This window comes from Eptatretus burgeri, chromosome 4, assembly GCF_056783735.1.
Source record: "Eptatretus burgeri isolate ZD-2024b chromosome 4, Ebu_testis_v1, whole genome shotgun sequence".
Lineage (NCBI taxonomy): Eukaryota > Metazoa > Chordata > Myxini > Myxiniformes > Myxinidae > Eptatretus > Eptatretus burgeri.
Genome location: NC_140964.1, coordinates 44,059,221 through 44,081,417, shown reverse-complemented (window position 1 = coordinate 44,081,417; position 22,197 = coordinate 44,059,221). Strand labels below are relative to the sequence as shown.

The following is a 22,197-nucleotide window of genomic DNA, read 5'->3' as shown; positions in this document are numbered from 1 at the left end:
TTTATAATTCGCTCGGAGCCGGGATGACCAAAGGGGCTCCAAGAGACTCAGCGGGCTACCTGGTTCAGCGACCCTCAGTGTCTGCCCGCACTCCAACCTCCGAACTCTCCAGCTCCCTTCCCCAACTGCGACTCCACCACACCAGCGCAGCGCGAACTTGAACGCTCTCTCTCCCAGCGCTCTTCTCCCAGCGCTCTTCTCCAAGCTCTCTTCAACTCGTTTTCCGACTCGTTCGTTCTCCACTGGACTCCCCGGACTCCAACACTCCAACAACTGGCTTCTCGGCGTTCCAGCACGGCTTTTTATCGGGTTCGGGGGGGGGGGGCGGGGGGGGTGCTCGCTCTTTCACCTTCGATGCTTCACCCCCGGCTGGCTCCGCCCCTTTCGCCGTTTTCATCCGACCTTGCCGTCAAACGCGGCCATGTTAGGAATCACCGTCAGAACGCGGCCGTGTTTGAAATCACCGGCTTCACGCGGACGTGGTTGAGATCACCGTCTTCACGCGGACGTGATGAAGATGGTGAGGAGATGATGGCGGTTGTGGAGAAGATGGGGAGGAGATGATGGTGGTTGTGGAGAAGATGGTGAGGAGATGTTTGTTTGTTGTGGAGAAGATGGTGAGGAGATGTTTGTTTGTTGTGGAGAAGATGGTGAGATGTTTATTTGTTGTGGAGAAGATGGTGAGGAGATGTTTGTTTGTTGTGGAGATGATGGCAGTTGTGGAGAAGATGGTGAGGAGATGTTTGTTTAAAATAAAAGACAGAAAAGAATAACTACCTCAAAGGTTCACAGCCCGGCACACGAACAATTCCCGTTATACATCGGTGGGGAAATCTAACCTGGAACACACACTTATCGACATAACTGATCTTCGGGGAACCTGAATGGTGATCTGTGAATTTCCACAACCGCAACACTATATATGTATATGTATATATATATATATATATATATATATATATATATATATATATATATATATATATATATATATATATATATATATATATATATATATATATATATATATAGGTGTATGCGTATACAGTATATACTAACTCGTTTCAGCCTTATTTGGGCTCATCAGGGCAACACATCACTGTTCTCAGGGTGTAGGGACTTCAATGTCCATTGGCACGTGAAATTACCGTGCTTTTCCATTTTTTACAGACAGCTGAGTATACAGACAGACAAATTTTACAAATACAGACAGACAAACGGACTCAAATGCAATACCCTCTCCGCCGGCGAGGGTAAATAATAACCATTGTCGTAACGAGAAAATTACACTGAATCATTTCGCAACACAAAACAAACTAGAACGGCACTCGGTAGAGGATGTTCCTCCGCCAGGCTGAACAGTTAACGTTTTCTATCCCAATGATAGGCCGGATTTGCATCCGGACCCGAACCAAAATCATGCGTACTGCATATTAAGTATGATGCCGTGCCAGGCTTTCGGAGGGGGTATTAAAAAAGCTCTATACATATAAAGTCAAATATAAAATATACATACATCAATAGCCTGGTGTTGGCGTAGTGGTGAGGGTAGTGGCTTGGGATCCAAAAGGTCCTGAGTTCAAGCCCCGTTGGCCGCTTGAATTAATACACACCAGGAGGTTGACTCAGCCTGTCATCCTTCCAAGGTCGGTGAAGTGAGTACCAGTGTACTGGGCCGGTGTATGCCCCGGTTAGAATAGGTGTACCATATCCCTGTGTCGTAAGAGGTGACCAGGGTTGCGTCAGGAAGGGCATCCGGCGTAAAACCTGTGCCAAATCATTATGCGGATCATAACGGATGATCCGCTGTGGTGACCCCGAATGGGAGCAGCCGAAAGAAGAATAAGAAGATATATATATATATATATATGTCAAATCAAATGGAAGACCAATAGGTACAGTACTACATTGGAGAAATCAGAAGAAACCCAAACAAGCAAAAAGCAAACATGAAATCATCAGGAGGAACCTGGATAGGATTCACATTTCAGCTGCTACTCTTCTACCCTCAAACCCCTCCAGGCACAGCCAAGTGAAGCTTATTCAAAAAAAATAAAAATAAAAAACCAATTGCCAAAAGGTGACCACGTGTGACTTCTTTAAGGTCACACTGAGGTGAACAGAGATGCTATCCACCAGGAGCGACTCCTTGAGGAATATCTGCCGACGAGAGATTCCGATGAGAATCGTTCTACAGAGTAACCATGAAAAATATGCTTTTGCCTCATAACGTCACCAAATGACGTCATAATGTCTCAAGCTTGACATATCTCGAAAGCACTCATCGAGGTGTTCAATTTGAGGTACTACACGATATGGTTCCTAAAACGTGAAAATTTGACCTTGGGGTCAAATATGTTTGACCTGAGGCACTAACCATGAGGGTCAAGGCCAATCGCCACCAAAACTAATCAGCTGAGCGCCAGACCATGAACTATATTACCAAGTTTGAAGACGATCCGATCAAAATTACTCAAAAAATAAGGGTTTCGTCGACTCCCCTGATTTGCGACAAAGTGACCTTGACCTTTGACCTTGACCTTCAAATTTTTATGCGCTGAAAGGGACCTCTATAGGCCTCTGAAATGCGAAGTTACAAAAATTTCCAATGATAACTGTGCTTTGCAGAGTGATTTATACGTGATTACAGACCAAAAAAAAAACATATGAAGGTCAAGGCCAATCACCACCAAAAATTAATCAGCTGAGCGCCAGACCATGAACTATATTCCCATGAAGTTTGAAGACGATCCGATCAAAATTACTCAAAAAATAAGGGTTTCGTCGACTCCCCTGATTTGCACCAAAGTGACCTTGACCTTTGACCTTGGCCTTCAAAATTTTGTGCACTGAAAGGGACCTCTATAGGCCTCTGATATGCGAAGTTACAAAAATTTCCAATGATAACTGTGCTCTGCAGAATTTTTTATACGTGATTACAGACAAACAAACAAACAAAAAAAAACCAAAAAAAAAACATACAAGCTGACTAACATATCTTGCAAAAACTTCGTTTTGGCAAGATAAATATATTTTTAAAAATCAAAAAGTACTCAGATCAAAAAAAAAAATTCTGGCTGCCAGACCATGCATCCGATCTGCTTGAAATTTAAACCAGGTATTCCCCATCACGACTTGATCATAATTGTGAAGTTTCATGTCGATTGATTAAGCGGTTCAAAAGAAATAATTTTAAAAAGATTTACGCTCAATACAATATTGGCTGCTTGACCACATGACATCAATTAGTCATAAATATCTGGTGGCCCCAAATTTTGGGGAACATTTGTTCTGTCCAACCGTTCTGGAGAAGAAAATTTTATAGGTTTTAGGGTAAATCCAATATGGCTGTGAAACCATGTGACCTATGTCATATTTGTGACCATTTTGGTCCTCATGGATAGACGGTCATACGTGTACAGTTTTGCCTCGATCTGTTCAGCCACTTCAGAAAGGAAGATTTTTGAAGTTAAAAAAACAAAAAACAATATGACTGCCGAATCATGTAACCAATGACATCATCAAACTTTTTTCCTGTGGACCATTTTAAACTTAGATGACCCTCAAATATTTTCATACTGATCAGATGTAGCATTCTACTGTACATATGCAATTATGACGTCATAACGAAGGCACCTTTGACAAAAAAAATCACATTCCCTAAGAGGAGTACTTGCCATGTGCCAAGTTTCAATTTTTTCCTTGGTGTGGTTTCAGAGAAAGATGTCCAAAGTTTTTCTGTTTTTCCAACATGGCTGCCACACCACATGACCTATGATGTCATAATTAAAACAAAACACGCTACATGAGTCATCGCTCCTATGGTGAAAATTTTGTCTCAATCTGACAAGCGGTTGCAGAGAAAAACACAAAAGTTCTGTACAGACAGACAGACAAACGGACTCAAATGCAATACCCTCTCCTCCGGTGAGGGTAATAATAACCATTGTCGGAACAACATAATTACAAATTGCACTGAATCATTTCGCAACATAAAATAAACTAGAACGGCACTCGGTAGAGGATGTTCCTCCGCCAGGCTGAACAGTTAACGTTTTCTATCCCACCGAAAGGCCGGATTTGCATCCGGACCCGAACCAATATCGAATCAGCTTGCTATCGTCACCTAGCCAACTCATCCACCTAGTTTTGTCATAACATGTCCATAACTTTTTGAGATATCATGCAATATATCATTTTTAGCCCTATCTCTCAATGAAGAAGAACGACTTGTAAAATTCTCATATCCAGAACGGGATCTGGATCTTCACCAAAATCGAATCAATTCGTTCTTCACCAAAACACCCAGTCTCTCCACCAAGTTTCGTCCAAATCCTTCCATAACTTTTTGAGATATCCTGCTCACAGATGGACAGACAATCAAGGGTGAATACATAACCTCCACCTTCAGTGGCAGAGGTAAAAAGTTACCCATGTCTTTCTTTGAGATGATAACGCCATCCTTGCCACCAAGGCAGTAACCCCTTGGCATTAAACTTCCAAAATCGAGGCTCACTGCACACCTCCGCTCTTTTGTTCCTCCCTTTTCCCGAATGTGGAAGTGCCTTCCAGAGGCGGTTCTATTCCACTCTTCTATCCAGGAGGACTTCAGGCAGGCAGTGCATCGCCATCTCATCTCATCCCCTATCCTTACCCACAATCTTTATTACATCATTAACGCTTCCTAACGCAACCTTCTTATTCGCAGGTTATTGTGTTTCCTCTACTGCCTTCTGTCATCTCTTCCTGTTTGTTCATTCCCTTGCTTATTGTGTCCAATTGTTGCCATAACCTCCAGCCTGCATCATCTCACTATTCCATGTGCCTCAATCTTTCAAAGAAAGAGTAAGATTTTTATTTGACCATAAAGTCAAAAAGCTGGATTTACCTTTTTACAATGAAAAATGGCAAAATAGAGCAGCATTCAAAATTGTTTTCAATCATGCTTTTATTGCAGAAGCTCAATTACAAAAACAAAATAATAAACAATCACAAGCGATGGATTTTGTATTTTAACTTACCTAGGCTGCTGGCACATTTTCTGAATTCTGACTCGTGATTCATTTCCCAAGTTCTGTCTCATCTCGTGATGCATGAGCAAGCCTAATAATGTCACATGTTCTTTTTCCAAAAAGTTTCACAAGATGTCAAAAAAAAAAAATTCCAATCAGATGCAGTGGATCTGATGCTACGAGGAAGCGTAAAAAAAAAAGCTCTCAGGATGACCGACTTACAATAGTCCAAGAAATGCCAACTTTTATCACGTGATTAGAAAGGAAGTACCAAATGTTGGTGTTCACTGGACAATCCTGGCTATATCTTTTCGAGAACACTATATATATATATATATATATATATATATATATATATATATATATATATATATATATATATATATATATATATATATATATATATATATATGTATATATATATATATATATATACCCCGGTTAAAATAGGTGTACCATATCCCTGTATCGTAAGAGGTGACCAGGGTTGCGTCAGCAAGGGCATCTGGCGTAAAACATGTGCCGAATCACTATGCGGATCATACGGATTATCTGCTGTGGTGACCCCTAAAGGGAGCAGCTGAAAGAAGAAGATATATATATATATATATATATATATATATATATATATATATATATATATATATATATATATATATATATTCGACTAGATAATGGGGGTGGAAGAGGAGAGTAGGGAGGAAGTAATATTGCGAGTGCAGCACGATCATGTTGAGGGGGATATCAAGGGTTATAAAGTCCGAAAAGTCCAGAACCATGGGAAATGTTTTTAATTTCTCCTTTCATTCTTTTTGGAAACAATGCCTTTGAGGTTTATAGGACGTTGTGGTCCGATACAATGGTTCCCACGGAGTCCAGATTTAATGCCACTTGACTGTTTTTCTTTGGGAACACCTAAAATCTGTGGTTTATACCACGAAACAAGGTACTATTGAAGATCTAAAGAATGAAGTCAGAAACGAATGTGCAAAAATTGGTGTCAATGTTAACAAACGTTCAAAGAAACCTTCATCCGAGAATCAATATGTGTATGCATATCAGTGGCTCTTCACAAGTTGAGCAATTATTATTCGGCTGAGGCCAAGCGAAGCGAGGTCGATGCTGTTTATTCCTGCGACGTGAAACACCCTTCAACCCATGGCTGCAGAAAATATACTTTTTGGAACGCCGGCTACATTTTCCATACAATCCATCATGCAATATTGTTTAAAAATCATATCCACGATAAGACGCTCCTATGTTGAAAGTTTCGTGTCAATCGCTCAAGCGGTTGCGGAGAAAAGGAACTTAAAAGTGAATTAAGGTGAAAACGTGAAGTTGGAAGAAAAAAAAAAGTTCCTCAGTTGACTTTCCACAACATGGTCAAGGATGGTTGTGGATGCCCATTTCTAGTTTTACTTGTATACCTTCTTGTAATGTACCTTCCATGGGTAATTTAAAGCGAATCACAATTTTACTACAAAATGCGGAAATAAACTTTACTCATAATGTGTATCCAAACATGATATCTAAGCAAACACAGCCAATCAATGTTCAAATTTGTAGCACTGTTGCGATGTACCATAATCTTACAGCATTGAAAAATAATCACATGTGAGGAACATAGTATATAATATGCATAATTGATGAAAAATAATCTGGTTCTTCAATTGCTTTATTCACCTTGGTTGGATAAGATAACCCAATGATAGATAGGTCAGCCACTTACAGCCTCTCCGCTACTGTGCTAGCAGAGAGCAGTGCATTATGGGGCACATTGTTCTTTGGAGGAAACATTAAGCCAAGATGTCCCACCTGTAGTTATTTGGACACAATGGACCTCCATCATATTGTTTGCTAAAGAAAGGAGGCCATTGGACCATACCCAGATGGAATGCTAAGTTCCCTTTATAGATCATCCTCAACGTTGACTACCTGAATAGGTGTACTCCTGGTCTATAACCACCACATTTCCCCCAATGAGACTCCATGAAAGATGAGCGAGCAGATCAGAATGAGCTGATTAAACGTTTCTGGGAATTTTTTTTTTTTACTTCCTTTTGCACAACAAACCCTGATCTGCATATTTTAGCAAAAAGAAGCAATGCCTATGAAAGCAACTTGGAGACTTGTATAACTTCATTTCAAACTTACAGTATAAATGTGACCCCTGGTGGAGTTTCTAAACACACATGGCTTCACCTCCAATGCTTGAGATGTCACATTTTATTGGGGAGTAATGGGTTTCGTTCTGTTCCGCCGAGCCATAGCTTAGGAAAGCTCTGCTTGGTGAAAGATGCAGCTCTCGGTACCAAAGCAAGTCCACGCCAACTGTGGTACCTGCTCATCCACAAAGGGAATTGTGGTTTCAAACATGGGGAAGGGGAACTGATTTTAAACGACGCATCAAACCCTCATGTGCACAACTGACTTTTTAATAGTTTTATTCATGTGCACAACTTTGTAAGAATCAGCATTCCCGGCGTTCAATATTTGATCAAATCGGTTTATTCCTGGCGAGATAGATACGACTAGAAATTGTTCCCGTGGTGTTGCTTCGCGGGCATGGCGTACTGCATACCAAGTATGATACCGTGCCAGGCTTTCGGAGAGGGTATTAAAAAAAGCTATATTGTTGTGCTGGCATTTACTAATGGTGCTTAAAGATCCCACGAGTAAACAGCAGCACAAAAGACAACCGCGGTGCCTTTCGAATGAGCAGGCCATTGTGTGCTGATACCTTGCCAAATTTCAAGTTCCTGCCGAAAGCTACACCCTGAGGTTGCAATGCCCACTGCAACACATTATGATGGCTATTGCATTTGTGGCGCCCCAATGATCGTTATGATCAATGGACAGTTAGTGGCAGAGAGTAAGAAGAATAAGAACAACATGGACATTCAACGCAAGTACGATTGCTCACCTGGAGTCACGAAGTCCCAAAGTTGAGTGAATTGAAATTGTTGGAGTTTTTTTTTTTCTTTTTACGCCATCTACATACAAGCTCTAAAATCATCATTGAAAAGCAGCTTAAAAAATAAAATTCTTACTTGTTCATGTACCAAGTCAGTCCAAGAAAAATACAGGGGATTGCAAGACCCAGCATGATGACGACGATTGTTCCGAATCTGCGAGTCTGTCCTGCAAGAAACAAATGAAGGCCAGAAATCTGTCAGAAGAGCTTCTGCTGTTTACCTGTACACATCAAACGTCAACTCCTCAGTTGTAATAAAACCAACATCACATGGTATCTGTGTAAGGTTGCGGACCAGTGGTAGCAAAGCATGAGTCAGGGATTTATGGGTTGCGCAATTTCTTCGGAGTGCCATTCAAAATCAATGGGTGCATTTGAGGCATCACACGAGCCGTGGGAATCTTGCTAACTCCTTTATCCATGTATGAAGTATTTTGCTTCCTTTTCATTCGATCCAGTAAAACTTTGGCAGGATCGGGTCTATTTGAGTAGTTCGTCGAAGTGATATACAGTACATGCCTTGTCGGCATTTCTACAACACAAGAGTGACTGGGCGAGCTGAGAGATTTTAACCAATCAAGAGACTAAATAAAAAAAATCTGTTAACCTCATCGAGTAAAACAACCAAGGATGTCCAAGTTTATTGGGCATGATCCAATTTAGTCAGAGAAGAAAGTTTTAGAGAACTTTGTGATATGAGGCGATGAACTCAGTTGACATTTTCTTTTGATATCGAATTGTTATTGTAACTTAAAAACACATCGCATGCACCATGAAATAAACATTGTTTGAAACTTAGTAAACTTACTTGGTTGGACAGCAACACGTTTGCTGGTCACAGCGAGACTGACTGCGTTCGAGAGGGACACATTGAGGCAAAAGAGTCCCGATGAGTTGAAAGTTTGTCTCAATGTCAGGTGGCATGCCTCAGCCATGACAGGTGACCCACAGGTAACAGCTTGAATCACACTACAAGACTCATCTGCCACTATAGTGCATATCTCTTTCGGCAGGCTGGATGTGATGAGTGTGGGGGTGGGTGGGGAAGGGACAAAATACACTTTTAATGTTACAGGTCTTGGTCGCATTTACTGACATGCTTGGAGGTGTGTGTGTGTGTATATATACATGAAGGGTGTGTGAAAGGGTCTCTTAAATCAGAGATATCACAGTTCATCTCGGAGTTAAAGAACCAAGGATAAACGTTTAGCATAAAGGTGGGAAAATTGCCCCCGTCAGGAGAGGTACAGCAAGGTGACCCCATCCATCCATTGGGACCATACTCTGTGCAGAGCGTTGGTGCTGCCTAAGCAGTCTCCTTGGCTATTGGGCACAATCCTGGACAGGTCGCCACTCCAACACAGAATACCAGCAAGCTGGCACTCATTTTGCCAACCTCGGAAGGATGACAGGCAGACTCAACCCCACCTGGTATTAATTCAACAGCCAAGTGGGATCTGAACTCAGGATCCTAGGATCCTAAGCCCACCACCCAAACCATTAAGCCAACGCCGGGCATAAGATGACCCCAACTTCAGAGAATTACTTTGATCTGCAAATAATTACTACGTATATTTTCAATATTATAAACATCTGCACCAAATGACTCCATGGGTGATGGTCTCGTGGGCAATTTCAAATGAAAGTTGTTTGGTATACTAAACAAAACAACTGAAGAATGTGGATATAAATGTGGGGAAGTGGCATCTTGTCCCATTTCCTGACAATGGATTAGTAGAGAGCAGGCAGACACAAGGCATACAAATAGAGAGAGTTCCCATAATTAGTCATATTTACTTAGAGATTAGGAGGGGGGGGGGGTACTTTGTTCTGCCCAGCCAGGTGAGCTTTTCCCAGCAGTGGTTGAGGGACATGTTGGACATTGAAAATCTTTGGAGTTATCAGCCTCATGGTGGTTATCTTTTGCTTGTGGGCCAGCTGCAGCACTGCCTGACCCCACGTCCCAATATACACTTTATAACGGCTTTTGATGGCCTCAAAACGGAAATCAAGGCCAATGTGTGGTAGTCTAAAACCTTGCCCAGATTCTGTCGTACCTTCACCCAAAATTTGGGGCCTCGAGGTGAAATGGTTCGGCCATGAAAAAGTGAAAAACAAACGCAGAAACACTTGAAATAATTTACAAGATACGTCAATCAACAGTGTATGTCAGTTGAACCTTGAAGGGGTGTGTTTGTGTGTGTCGGGGGTGGTGGGCAAAGGAGGGGATGACTCGGCATCACAAAGATAAATATGTAACTTTTTCTGAAATATTATAAGTGTATACAGGATGGGAATAGTGACTTTATTTTCTGTAAATACTGAAACTTATGAGAGAGGGTGTTAAGACAAAAGATATATCATTGACTGGGGGTGGGGAAGATAGGTTTCTGGGCAACCAGGAAATCTTCCTTGGCAAGCTACTGCATACGTATTAAATATATATTGTAGTTCATATAACAAACATGAATTGCCATATTTTTCACATTTCATTACAATATGGTAACCATGTGTTCGAATGTGTTGTGTCACTTTATGAAATGAAATATATCTCACACACTACACACACTATCGACTCCATATTCCATTTCTTTCCGTATTTTTGTACCTTCCTTGACAACTGATTGTCAGGTCCAGTGCCTGGCTATCTGGAGCAGACACTTGTATCGCCTCCACAACCTCCACACTCGCGATTCCTCCTGCAGAACAAAGGGATTGTGCAGTTGAACGTTTCACTACTGAGAGTCAAAATGAATGCATTTCAAGCAAAAAGTACACCTCCAGTGAGATATCCTATCCAACTCAGGGAAAGTGATCTGATGTATCATAACAACTACCTAAAGTTGTTAAAAATTTTATAGAAAACGAGAAGAGCACTGGGGAGAGCGCATACCTCCGCCACGCAATGCCTAATTCAGAAGAACATATTGGGCCCAATAAATTTTTGATATATCATACTATATATCTTTTGGCCCTATCTCTCAATAGTGAAGAATCACTTTGAAGATTAAAAAAAACTCTCTAATCCGAATCCGGATTTGGATCTTCACCAAAATCTAATCAATTTGGCCTTGTCACACACTCAACATGTCCACCAAGTTTCGTCCGAATCCATCGAGAACTTTTTGAGATATCGTGCTATATATTATTGTGTTTGGGCCTATCTCTCAATTAAATTGCCAGCACTCAAGAGTTGGAATAACTTAATAACACTGCTCGTGTTTCTTCAAGCAATTAAAATGAAAACACCGGCAGAGTATGCATTTGTTAAAACGGAATGGATAGTACACAAGCTCACTTTAGATGGGAAACACCAAAGAGTCATTAAACAGGGCTCAGAACTCAGATAACTACGGTATTTGTTTAATGTCTGCAGTAATATTGCCTAGCAGCCATTTGTGTCTGAATAGTATGCAGGGTGTCCACAGTGTTGTACCAGTTTTTAAATTACATAATAACCAAAGCAAAAACGAGATTGTGGACACACTGTATATCCTTGGGTTGCATTGATCACAATGTGGTTCTCACTGTATTGTAATTAGCAATCTGAGGAACTCATTTTTAGTCTTGAAAAGTACAGTACAGTATTGGCAAATAAACGATGTTATTTCTTCAACCATCACTATTATCCTCATTTTTTCACACTGCAGAAAAACAGAATTTTAACATATTTGTGATCACGAACATAATCACCATTGATATTCAAAGCAAGGCTTGATAGAGATGTCTTGTAATGCAGGAAATACTTTAGATGGGTGAGGAAATGTCTGGTTGGGATGTGAAATGATTTGGTTGGGATGGGAAATGTCTTGGTTGGAATAGGAAATGTCTTTATTGGAATGGGAAATGTCTTGGTTGGAATGGGAAATGTCTTGGTTGGAATGGGAAATGTCTTGGTTGGAATGGGAAATGTCTTGGTTGGAATAGGAAATGTCTTGGTTGGAATTGGAAATGTCTTGGTTGGGATGGGAAATGTCTTGGTTGGAATGGGAAATGTCTTGGTTGGAATGGGAAATGCCTTGGTTGGAATGGGGAATGTCTTGGTTGGAATGGGAAATGTCTTGGTTGGAATGGGAAATGTCTTGGTTGGGATGGCAAATTTCTTGGTTGGAATGGGAAATGTCTTGGTTGAGATAGGAAATGTATTGGTTGGAATAGGAAATGTCTTGGTTGAGATAGGAAATGTCTTGGTTGAGATAGGAAATGTCTTGGTTGGAATGGGAAATGTCTTGGTTGAGATAAGAAATGTCTTGTTTGAGATAGGAAATGTCTTGGTTTTGAATGGGAAATGTCTTGGTTGGAATGGGAAATGTCTTGGTTGGAATGGGAAATGTCTTGGTTGGAATGGGAAATGTCTTGGTTGAGATAGGAAATGTATTGGTTGGAATAGGAAATGTCTTGGTTGAGATAGGAAATGTATTGGTTGGAATAGGAAATGTCTTGGTTGGAATGGGAAATGTCTTGGTTGGAATGGGAAATGTCTTGGTTGGAATGGGAAATGTCTTGGTTGGAATGGGAAATGTCTTGGTTGAGATAGGAAATGTATTGGTTGGAATAGGAAATGTCTTGGTTGAGATAGGAAATGTATTGGTTGGAATAGGAAATGTCTTGGTTGGAATGGGAAATGTCTTGGTTGAGATAGGAAATGTCTTGTTTGAGATAGGAAATGTCTTGGTTGGAATGGGAAATGTCTTGGTTGGAATGGGAAATATCTTGATTGGGATGGGAAATGTTTTGGTTGAGATAGGAAATGTATTGGTTGGAATAGGAAATGTATTGGTTGGAATAGGAAATGTCTTGGTTGAGATAGGAAATGTATTGGTTGGAATAGGAAATGTCTTGGTTGGAATGGGAAATGTCTTGGTTGAGATAGGAAATGTCTTGGTTGAGATAGGAAATGTCTTGGTTGGAATGGGAAATGTCTTGCTTGGAATGGGAAATGTCTTGGTTGGAATGGGAAATGTCTTGCTTGGAATGGGAAATGTCTTGGTTGGAATGGGAAATGTCTTGGTTGGAATGGGAAATGTCTTGGTTGGAATGGGAAATGTCTTGGTTGGAATGGGAAATGTCTTGGTTGGAATGGGAAATGTCTTGGTTGGAATGGGAAATGTCTTGGTTGGAATAGGAAATGTCTTGGTTGGAATAGGAAATGTCTTGGTTGGGATGGGAAATGTCTTGGTTGGAATGGGAAATGCCTTGGTTGGAATGGGGAATGTCTTGGTTGGAATGGGAAATGTCTTGGTTGGAATGGGAAATGTCTTGGTTGGGATGGCAAATTTCTTGGTTGGAATGGGAAATGTCTTGGTTGAGATAGGAAATGTATTGGTTGGAATAGGAAATGTCTTGGTTGAGATAGGAAATGTCTTGGTTGAGATAGGAAATGTCTTGGTTGGAATGGGAAATGTCTTGGTTGAGATAAGAAATGTCTTGTTTGGAGATAGGAAATGTCTTGGTTTTGAATGGGAAATGTCTTGGTTGGAATGGGAAATGTCTTGGTTGGAATGGGAAATGTCTTGGTTGGAATGGGAAATGTCTTGGTTGAGATAGGAAATGTATTGGTTGGAATAGGAAATGTCTTGGTTGAGATAGGAAATGTATTGGTTGGAATAGGAAATGTCTTGGTTGGAATGGGAAATGTCTTGGTTGGAATGGGAAATGTCTTGGTTGGAATGGGAAATGTCTTGGTTGGAATGGGAAATGTTTTGGTTGGAATGGGAAATGTCTTGGTTGGAATGGGAAATGTCTTGGTTGGAATGGGAAATGTATTGGTTGGAATAGGAAATGTCTTGGTTGAGATAGGAAATGTCTTGGTTGGAATAGGAAATGTCTTGGTTGGAATGGGAAATGCCTTGGTTGGAATGGGAAATGTCTTGGTTGAGATAGGAAATGTATTGGTTGGAATAGGAAATGTATTGGTTGGAATAGGAAATGTATTGGTTGGAATAGGAAATGTCTTGGTTGGAATGGGAAATGTTTTGGTTGAGATAGGAAATGTCTTGGTTGGAATGGGAAATGTTTTGGTTGGAATAGGAAATGTATTGGTTGGAATAGGAAATGTCTTGGTTGGAATGGGAAATGTTTTGGTTGGGATAGGAAATGTCTTGGTTGGGATCGGAAATGTCTTGGTTGGGATCGGAAATGTCTTGGTTGGGATCGGAAATGTCTTGGTTGGAATGGGAAATGTTTTGGTTAAGATAGGAAATGTATTGGTTGGAATAGGAAATGTCTTGGTTGAGATAGGAAATGTCTTGGTTGGAATAGGAAATGTCTTGGTTGGAATGGGAAATGTCTTGGTTGAGATAGGAAATGTCTTGGTTGAGATAGGAAATGTCTTGGTTGAGATAGGAAATGTCTTGGTTGAGATAGGAAATGTCTTGGTTGAGATAGGAAATGTCTTGGTTGAGATAGGAAATGTCTTGCTTGGAATGGGAAATGTTTTGGTTGGAATGGGAAATGTCTTGGTTGGAATGGGAAATGTTTTGGTTGGAATGGGAAATGTCTTGGTTGGAATGGGAAATGTCTTGGTTGGGATCGGAAATGTCTTGGTTGGGATAGGAAATGTCTTGGTTGGAATGGGAAATGTTTTGGTTGGAATGGGAAATGTCTTGGTTGGAATGGGAAATGTTTTGGTTGGAATGGGAAATGTCTTGGTTGGAATGGGAAATGTCTTGGTTGGGATAGGAAATGTCTTGGTTGGAATGGGAAATGTCTTGGTTGGGATAGGAAATGTCTTGGTTGGAATGGGAAATGTTTTGGTTGGAATGGGAAATGTCTTGGTTGGAATGGGAAATGTTTTGGTTGGAATGGGAAATGTCTTGGTTGGAATGGGAAATGTCTTGGTTGGGATAGGAAATGTCTTGGTTAGAATGGGAAATGTCTTGGTTGGGATCGGAAATGTCTTGGTTGGGATAGGAAATGTCTTGGTTGGAATGGGAAATGTTTTGGTTGGGATGGGAAATGTTTTGGCCTGATTATGAAATGTTTGGACTGAACTTGGTCTGAAGTTTAAAACTCTTGGTGATGCAACTAAAGTGGAATCAACCTATCACAAAGCTGGGATTGCTGCAGAAGTTTCAAATAATGAGTTGAAGGTTAATATTTTTGCATGACATCCTGTGCTTGAACGTACCCACAATACTGATGGTGTTGCTGTAGTTTCCATATCTGATAACCTGGCAGTGAGGTGCCGGGGTGGTTAAGACGGGTCGTGGTGAAATTGTCGTGGTCATGTTGCTTTCGAAGCTGTCAAACGTGTCTGACAATAACATTTACACAAACACATTATTATCATTGTTTGCAGTTATATTCCTTAAAATGAAGTAAATCATCAGGAGACCTCTCAGGGACTATTGGCATATCACTTGAATTCTGTGAAGTAGTGAGCAGATGAGAGGACCATTTAGAGGGGATGGAGAGGGCTGGGAAAGTGTGGGATGAGAGAGAAGGAAAAGGAAGGAAATTGGCGGCAGGGGTTGTTTGATGAATATGGGGTAAATTGGAAAGGGAAAGTGTGAGGGAATGATGAAAAACTACCATTTTGCCAAAACTAATAAACAAAAGTATACAAAAAGAAAATGGGTTTGGTGCAAAAAAGATAATTGCATGGCAAGATGCAATCAAAGTTTAGCCTTGGGGCCCCATTTTGGACCCACTTAATTCACTTTTCAGGTGATCAGTGACATGTGATGGATATTTTATTTTTTTTAAACCCTTTTACAGGTACTACATGGTGTGTATTGGGTCATTAAAGAGCTTGATGATACTTAAACATATGATTGCCAGTTGAAAGCCACCATGTGAACCTTTTCAAGAAACCTTCAGCAAACAAAACAGTTGGAAAAATACCAGGTTCACCTGTGCTGTCATCGAAGAGATCGGTCAATGGCAGAATGGTTGCATTTAGGACTCCACATTGGGTGGGTATAATAGCTTCCAGGAACAGGCTTGGCATGAATGATCCCAGAGTGTTGTAGCTGTGGTTTGTGATTGATGTGTTCTCCACCCTCCTTGTGCCATCGCCAAAGTCCCAGAAGTATGTAATGTTAGCATTCCGCAGATAATTGCTTGGGTCGTGCAAAATTACATCAAACACAACAGATTTGTTCACCATGAAGATGTCGTCATCTGCTCTTCTGTCTCCAGTTTGTGATAGCTTAACCATGAAAGGCACCTTGTCTGAAACAATCAGCAACGCATGATATTGCACGATCATCATTTTTTTGTGATTAATTAATTCTTTCATTCATTCTCACGTTATTCAAGCAAGAATACCATAAAATGTATAATGTGGTGCAAAGCAATACACACGTGAAAAGAACAAAGATCTATATCGCATACAAAGAAATCTTAGGCAGATGAGAAGGCCATTTGGCCCATCAATCCTGGGCCGTAAATAATGAGGAAGCAAAGCTCAGGACTGCTGACAGCCAGCCTGGAGTTTTTAACCCTGGCCTTTCAGACAGGTGGAAGTAGTTATTCTCGTGAAGACAGTCCACCGAGTTTGGAATTGCACATATCCTCCAGCTATAACAGAATTCCATACAATGTTATAACATGATTACAATGCTATGATAGAGTTATAACAGAATTATTCGTCACCGCAGGCTTCCATGACACTTGATGTTGTAACGAAAAAAGGGAAATTATACAAAAACCTCTCACATAGTTATATAGGTTTCAGCATGTCTGCATTGCATATCAGAATGACCAATGGTAAGTCGTGTCTGCAGTAACAAGTCTCCTGCAGCTGTGAACCCGGACATACCTGTGATAATGTAGTGTGTTGTTTGGTTGGTCAACATCTGTAACAATCGAGGACGCAGTTGCCATAACACAAGCAGCTGCATGGTTTGCGTTCCAACTGGAATGTCTGTTGTATTGATGGTCACCGTGGAAGTTCGAGAATCTACTACTTTAAAGTATTGTCCTTGGATGGGAAGCAGTCGGAATGTCATTTTTGTTAGATGGACATTTCATGGTGTAATCATTTTAAGAAAGCTGTTTAACATTTTGTTCGACTGAGATTACACTCAAAACAGTTATTTCTTTTTCGAGCACCAGTATCGATGAAAGAGTTGGTCCTCACCTTGAGTGTACCAGATATAGATGAACGGCCTACATCTAGGCTGAGGTTGTCCAAACGAGACAGGTCTGTCAGAAGGTAAAGTTTCAGAATAATCTCTGATTGATGTATTCCCACCATTGGCTTTGCAGTTGAAGTCACTTTCCTTCACGTCTATCATGTTCCAGTTCCCAAAGACAACATCTTCTGACCAACCTGTGCAGCGTACGTACATCCAGGTCAGCCTGATCATATACAAATGCGCACAGGTACTAATAAAATTAAAAAACGGAAAGAAGCGGGTCTTTAATTATTTTTCTTCACCCGTTGCATGAGTGCTGGGAAGGTCTAAATGTAGTGCACAGACGAATTTGCTTCTCAGATGTGATGATGTGGGAATTTAGGGCTCTATGTGACTAAATATTATGGATGTATGGGGAGTTACGTGGAATAACTCCGTAGGAACTTGTAAATTGAAAGAAAGATGAGGAAGAGCAGGGAGAATGGGATAATTGAGGAATAAGGAAGCAGGTGGGGGGAGGGGGGGTGATAAAAATTTCTACATTTTATCCACACATCATGGAGATGGCTTCATTATCTAACTCGGTGTTTGTTTGCGGAAACTAAATGTGGACGATGCACAATATATTCTGCAGTTTCAACTGACGAAAGTATCTGTGTTCCATACATTGAATCATTCATTCAATTTCGAGTCAGATTCTGCAACCGGTCCAGACGGCATCAGCCCACGTGTCCTCAAAGCCTGCTCTTCTGCTCTTGCTCACCCTCTCTCTGTTCTATTCACCCTCTCATTTGCCCAAGGTCATCTGCCATCTGCTTGGAAATCTTCTAACATCACTGCCCTGCATAAAAAAGGTGCAAAAACAGATCCCTATAACTACAGACCAATCAGCCTTCTCCCAATCATCAGCAAGGTGATGGAATCCATCATCGCTTCAGACATGAAATCCTTCCTCTTCTCCAATGGCTTGATTTCCAATCATCAATTTGGTTTCAGACCAGGTCACTCTACCCTGGATATGCTGCTTCTGCTCTCCCATCAATGGATGGAGGTCCTCAATGCCAGACAGGAAATCCGAGCCGTATCCCTGGACATATCACGTGCTTTTGACACAGTCTGGCACCCTGCCCTACTCACCAAACTCTCTTCCCATGGTATTCAAGGCCATATCCACTCATGGCTCGCAGACTTCCTCTCCTGTCGCAGTCAACGTGTGGCCCTAAATGGAGTTCTTTCATCCCCTCTTCCTGTGCAGGCTGGAGTTCCTCAAGGTAGCGTTCTGGGCCCTGTTCTTTTTCTGGTTTTCATCAATGATCTCTCTGACTCTCTGGAAAATCCTCTATTTCTCTTTGCCGACGACTCCACCCTCTGCCGTACCATCTGTCATCCCTCAGACCGGCAAGCAGCAGCTTCTTCGCTCACTGCAGATCTGGATAAAATCACAAACTGGTCCAACACGTGGAACATGTCTTTCAATCCAGACAAATCTCACACTCTCACTATGTCTCTTCGAAAGGACCGTTTACAAAACCCCCCCATCCACTTTCTCAACAATCCTCTGGAAGAAGTCTTTTCTTTCAAGCTTCTAGGTCTCACTATCTGCCATGACCTTTCCTGGGAAAATAACATTTCCAACCTCGCCTCAAAAGCCAGTCGCCGACTGGGAATCCTCCGTCGTGCTCAGTCCTTCCTCGGCCCTCTTGAGCTCTTGACCACTTACAAAGCTTTTGTCCGTAGCCTGATGGAGTACTGCTCTCCCCTCTGGGCTGGTGCTCCTGCCTCCCACCTTTCTTGGCTTCACGCTGTCGAAACCAGGGCATTTAAGATCATCGGCATCTCCCGCAATGAAGCTGAGTCTTTGGGCCTCTCACTCAATCACCGCAGGTTGGTCGGTGGTCTTTCTGTCTTCTACCGACTCCTCTCCAGCCTTGCCCCCCTGCTCTCTCTGCGATTTGTCCCCACCACATTTCCACAGGGCGCTCAAGGTCCGCCAACAACCCCCTTCTGGTAAAACTACCAAAATCACGAATCACTGCTCATCTTCACTCTTTCATTCCTCTTTTTCCCGCCTTTGGAATAAACTTCCTCACTCTATTCTTTCCCATTCTTCCCTCCAGGCTTTCAAAACAGCTGTTCACCACCACCTCTTATCTTCCCCCATCCAAATCCTCGATCTTTTCTACCCCCGATAATCCACCCAAGCCCCCTTCCTTCATTTCTCCTGCTTTCCTTCCTGAAAGTCCCTGTAATGTTCCTCTTCTCTTCGCCATGTTCCCCGTCCCATCCCCATCCCTCTCCCTTCCACAGTTCACCTAATGTGTCTGTTCCCCACTGTTTTGTCCCTTCCACTCCCGCCCCTCTTGTCTCATGCCTCCTTGCTGTGAGTTGTGTGTTAGCTCTCATACGAGCCTCGACCAAGGTATACAAAAAAAAATAAAAATCTGACGAGATGGTGCACAGCTTTAAGCTGTCTAACCTCGGTTCAATTCCTGACCTAACTATAAGCCGTCGGATTGGCGCTTCGTTTTCCAGGCAGGGAATTGTGTCAAAAACTGTGAAATCATTCATGTGGATATTAAGCCTGATGTCCTGTCCGCCAGCATTAGCTGGTGGATGCCAAAGACCCCAAGGTGTCTTTCCTTAAAGAGTAGGTGAGCAATCAGTGACACCCTGGCCAAATTGTAAATTCTTGCCCTAACCTACAGGGGGCACTGCATCAGAGGCTCATCTACACTCCAGAGCAACTGATCCCTCGAACAGCACAGGGCTGCACACAAATTCATTATTTTGAGAATAATTTTGTTGAAGATTGAACATCATTACAAGGCCATAACCATAGTCTGCCATCAAGCTTATAATTTCTGGGCAGGTCAACAGTTCACTGTATAACTTCTCTTTTTCATCAAGGGTATTTGGAATTGTTTGCATTTTTGTTTAGAACCAACCTTGTAAACAGTATAACCTCGACAGGCAATCATTGCAATCATGCAAAAGCAATCATCCATAAATTTCAACAGGCTTGATGCTTGAGTCGATAAGATCTTTCAAAATGATTCAGTTACACTCTTTACGATCCCATAAGCCACAATCACGCACAATTAAGCCTGTTGTTGGCTTAACGGTTAAGGTAGCTGGCTTAAGATCTTAGGATCTTGAGTTTGAACCCCGCTCGACTGTCGAATTAATACCAGGTGGGGTTGACTGTCATCCTGAAGTTGGTGAAATGAGTACCAGTGTACTGGTAATGGAGGACACTGCATCAGCGGCACAGCTACGCCCCCAGAAAATGAGGAAACCAGCAGCCACAGGTTGCACATGATAGCTAGCCATCACATGCATTGAAGCAAGAAACGCGTGATTGTGGGTATTACTCACAAATCAACTTCCCCAGTCTGTTTCAGTCCCATTCTTTGCTCCAGGGATTCAAGACAGCTGTTCCCCACTACCGCAGGTCATCCCCCATCCATATTCGTGATCTCTCTCTACCTCAAATGACCCCATTCCCAAGTACACCCTTTTTCCAGGTTATTGTGATTCCCCCTCTCCTCTCCCTCACCTCTTTTCGTTTCTTAGTTGTCGGTTGGTTTGTTCCTTTTTTGTTTCATCCCTCGGTTTCCCCTTCCTCGTCTTGCTGCGTTTCATTCAGCTTGTGCGCAGCTTGTTCACCGCCATGTGTCCTTCCCCCCTCTACCCTAGACTCACTCTCACTGTCGCTTCTACCCTGCTATTGGTGTTTCCTCCTTTCGATTTTGCTCTCGCTCTTCCATGAGCCTTGACCATGTGAAAAAAAAATACTATAAAAACGGATCCATCAAATTGTGCAAATTGTGCCTTTTATAAACAAAAGCCCAGTTTAAATATGAAGCACCCTCACATATATTTACCTCCACCACCGAAGGTGAAGGAGGTTATGTTTTCACCCCATTCTGTCTGTTTGTCTGACTGTTTGTCTGTGTCCAGGATATCTCGGTGGTGGATGTAATAACAAGAAGAAATAAAAATTATTATTTAATTTAGCTCAAAATACCAACCTTGGGACAGAGAATTGGTGTTGTTACCAATCCAATTCCCACTGGACCACACACGTTCAATGTGTGCTGTAAAGGTGATCTGTGATCCAACCAGTGCTGGACCATCATTCGTGTCGTTCACGACCAGGTGCCAACCTGCAAGGAAAATGCACGTAAATCTCGAGCACAAGTATTCAGCCATCAAAGTACGAGTACTTTCGGTGCATGCACAGTAATCCAGATTGCTCTCAATTTGTTAGTTCCTTCATCATAGTTCCTGCATCATGTTACAAATCCGAAGAGATAATATGTGCAATTATTCATCCTGAAGGGTTCCTTACGTCTCTTTGGGCAGCATTTGTGGTGATGGTGTCTTCGGTGGTCCCAAGGTTTGTAACCTTTATGGTCCCACTTACGTGAGCCTGAATGCCAGCCAGGCCCGAGATGCTTTCTGTGGTCATGATTGTGTCGTGAATGGCCAAACATCTCACCGTAACCTGCAATGAGAAAGCTTACCGTGAACTAACCATTTGGTCATGAAACATACTTGCGAATTTGGAATTTTGCAATGGTACCTTCATACGATGACCTACTCTTGATGAAGGTGCTCTGGAACCTTTAACTCCCAGGAGTGCTACAGCCGACTTAAAATCTTCTCTGAGATTCTGTGAGGCAACACTCAATCCCATGCGGTGCACCCTTTTGGAGTCTCATCCACGGTACATACCTGAGAAAATGAAATCTACCAATGTGGTGCTGACCTTCTCCTGCCCTCTCACCTCTCTGCGCAGACACTGTCCCTCCACGTGTTGGCATTCTGCTTCACCTCCATTCTTTTATACACTTCTTTTCTCGTCTGTGGAATTGTCTTCCTGAGTCCATAATCTCAAACTCTTCACTCCAGGATATTAAGTCTGCTGCTCACCGCCATCACGTGGTCTCTCCTATTTCCACTACTGACCTCCACTGCACTCCTTGAGATCCTGTTCTCACCCTTCTCCAACAATTTCCTCTCCTTGTACAGTGGTGCATCCATTTTGTTGTCATCCACCTGTTCTCCCTTTGGCCGATTTTGGCTGTTGATCTGATGTGCTCTTCCATGAACCTTAATACCTTCT

The 22,197-nt window shown here is 41.9% G+C and overlaps 1 protein-coding gene across 4 annotated transcripts in view; it reads right to left on the bottom strand.

The window, feature by feature from the left end:
* Positions 1 to 4,930: 4,930 nt before the first annotated feature.
* The window catches only part of LOC147027931 (transmembrane glycoprotein NMB-like), a 37,894-nt gene continuing 20,627 nt past the window's right edge, over positions 4,931 to 22,197 (bottom strand). For 3 of the 4 annotated variants that reach the window (XM_085877778.1, XM_085877777.1, XM_085877774.1), the window contains 10 exons: positions 21,421 to 21,576; positions 21,101 to 21,235; positions 17,072 to 17,263; positions 16,751 to 16,912; positions 15,841 to 16,161; positions 15,116 to 15,241; positions 10,595 to 10,685; positions 8,795 to 9,000; positions 8,063 to 8,153; positions 4,931 to 7,355 (listed from right to left, as the gene is read on the bottom strand). In XM_085877778.1, coding sequence (XP_085733904.1) covers positions 7,232 to 7,355; positions 8,063 to 8,153; positions 8,795 to 9,000; positions 10,595 to 10,685; positions 15,116 to 15,241; positions 15,841 to 16,161; positions 16,751 to 16,912; positions 17,072 to 17,263; positions 21,101 to 21,235; positions 21,421 to 21,565 — 1,593 coding nt within the window. In that variant the 5' untranslated portion in view covers positions 21,566 to 21,576 and the 3' untranslated portion in view covers positions 4,931 to 7,231. The remainder of the gene's footprint in view (positions 7,356 to 8,062; positions 8,154 to 8,794; positions 9,001 to 10,594; positions 10,686 to 15,115; positions 15,242 to 15,840; positions 16,162 to 16,750; positions 16,913 to 17,071; positions 17,264 to 21,100; positions 21,236 to 21,420; positions 21,577 to 22,197) is intronic. The other variant, XM_085877775.1, reaches the window with a different exon arrangement.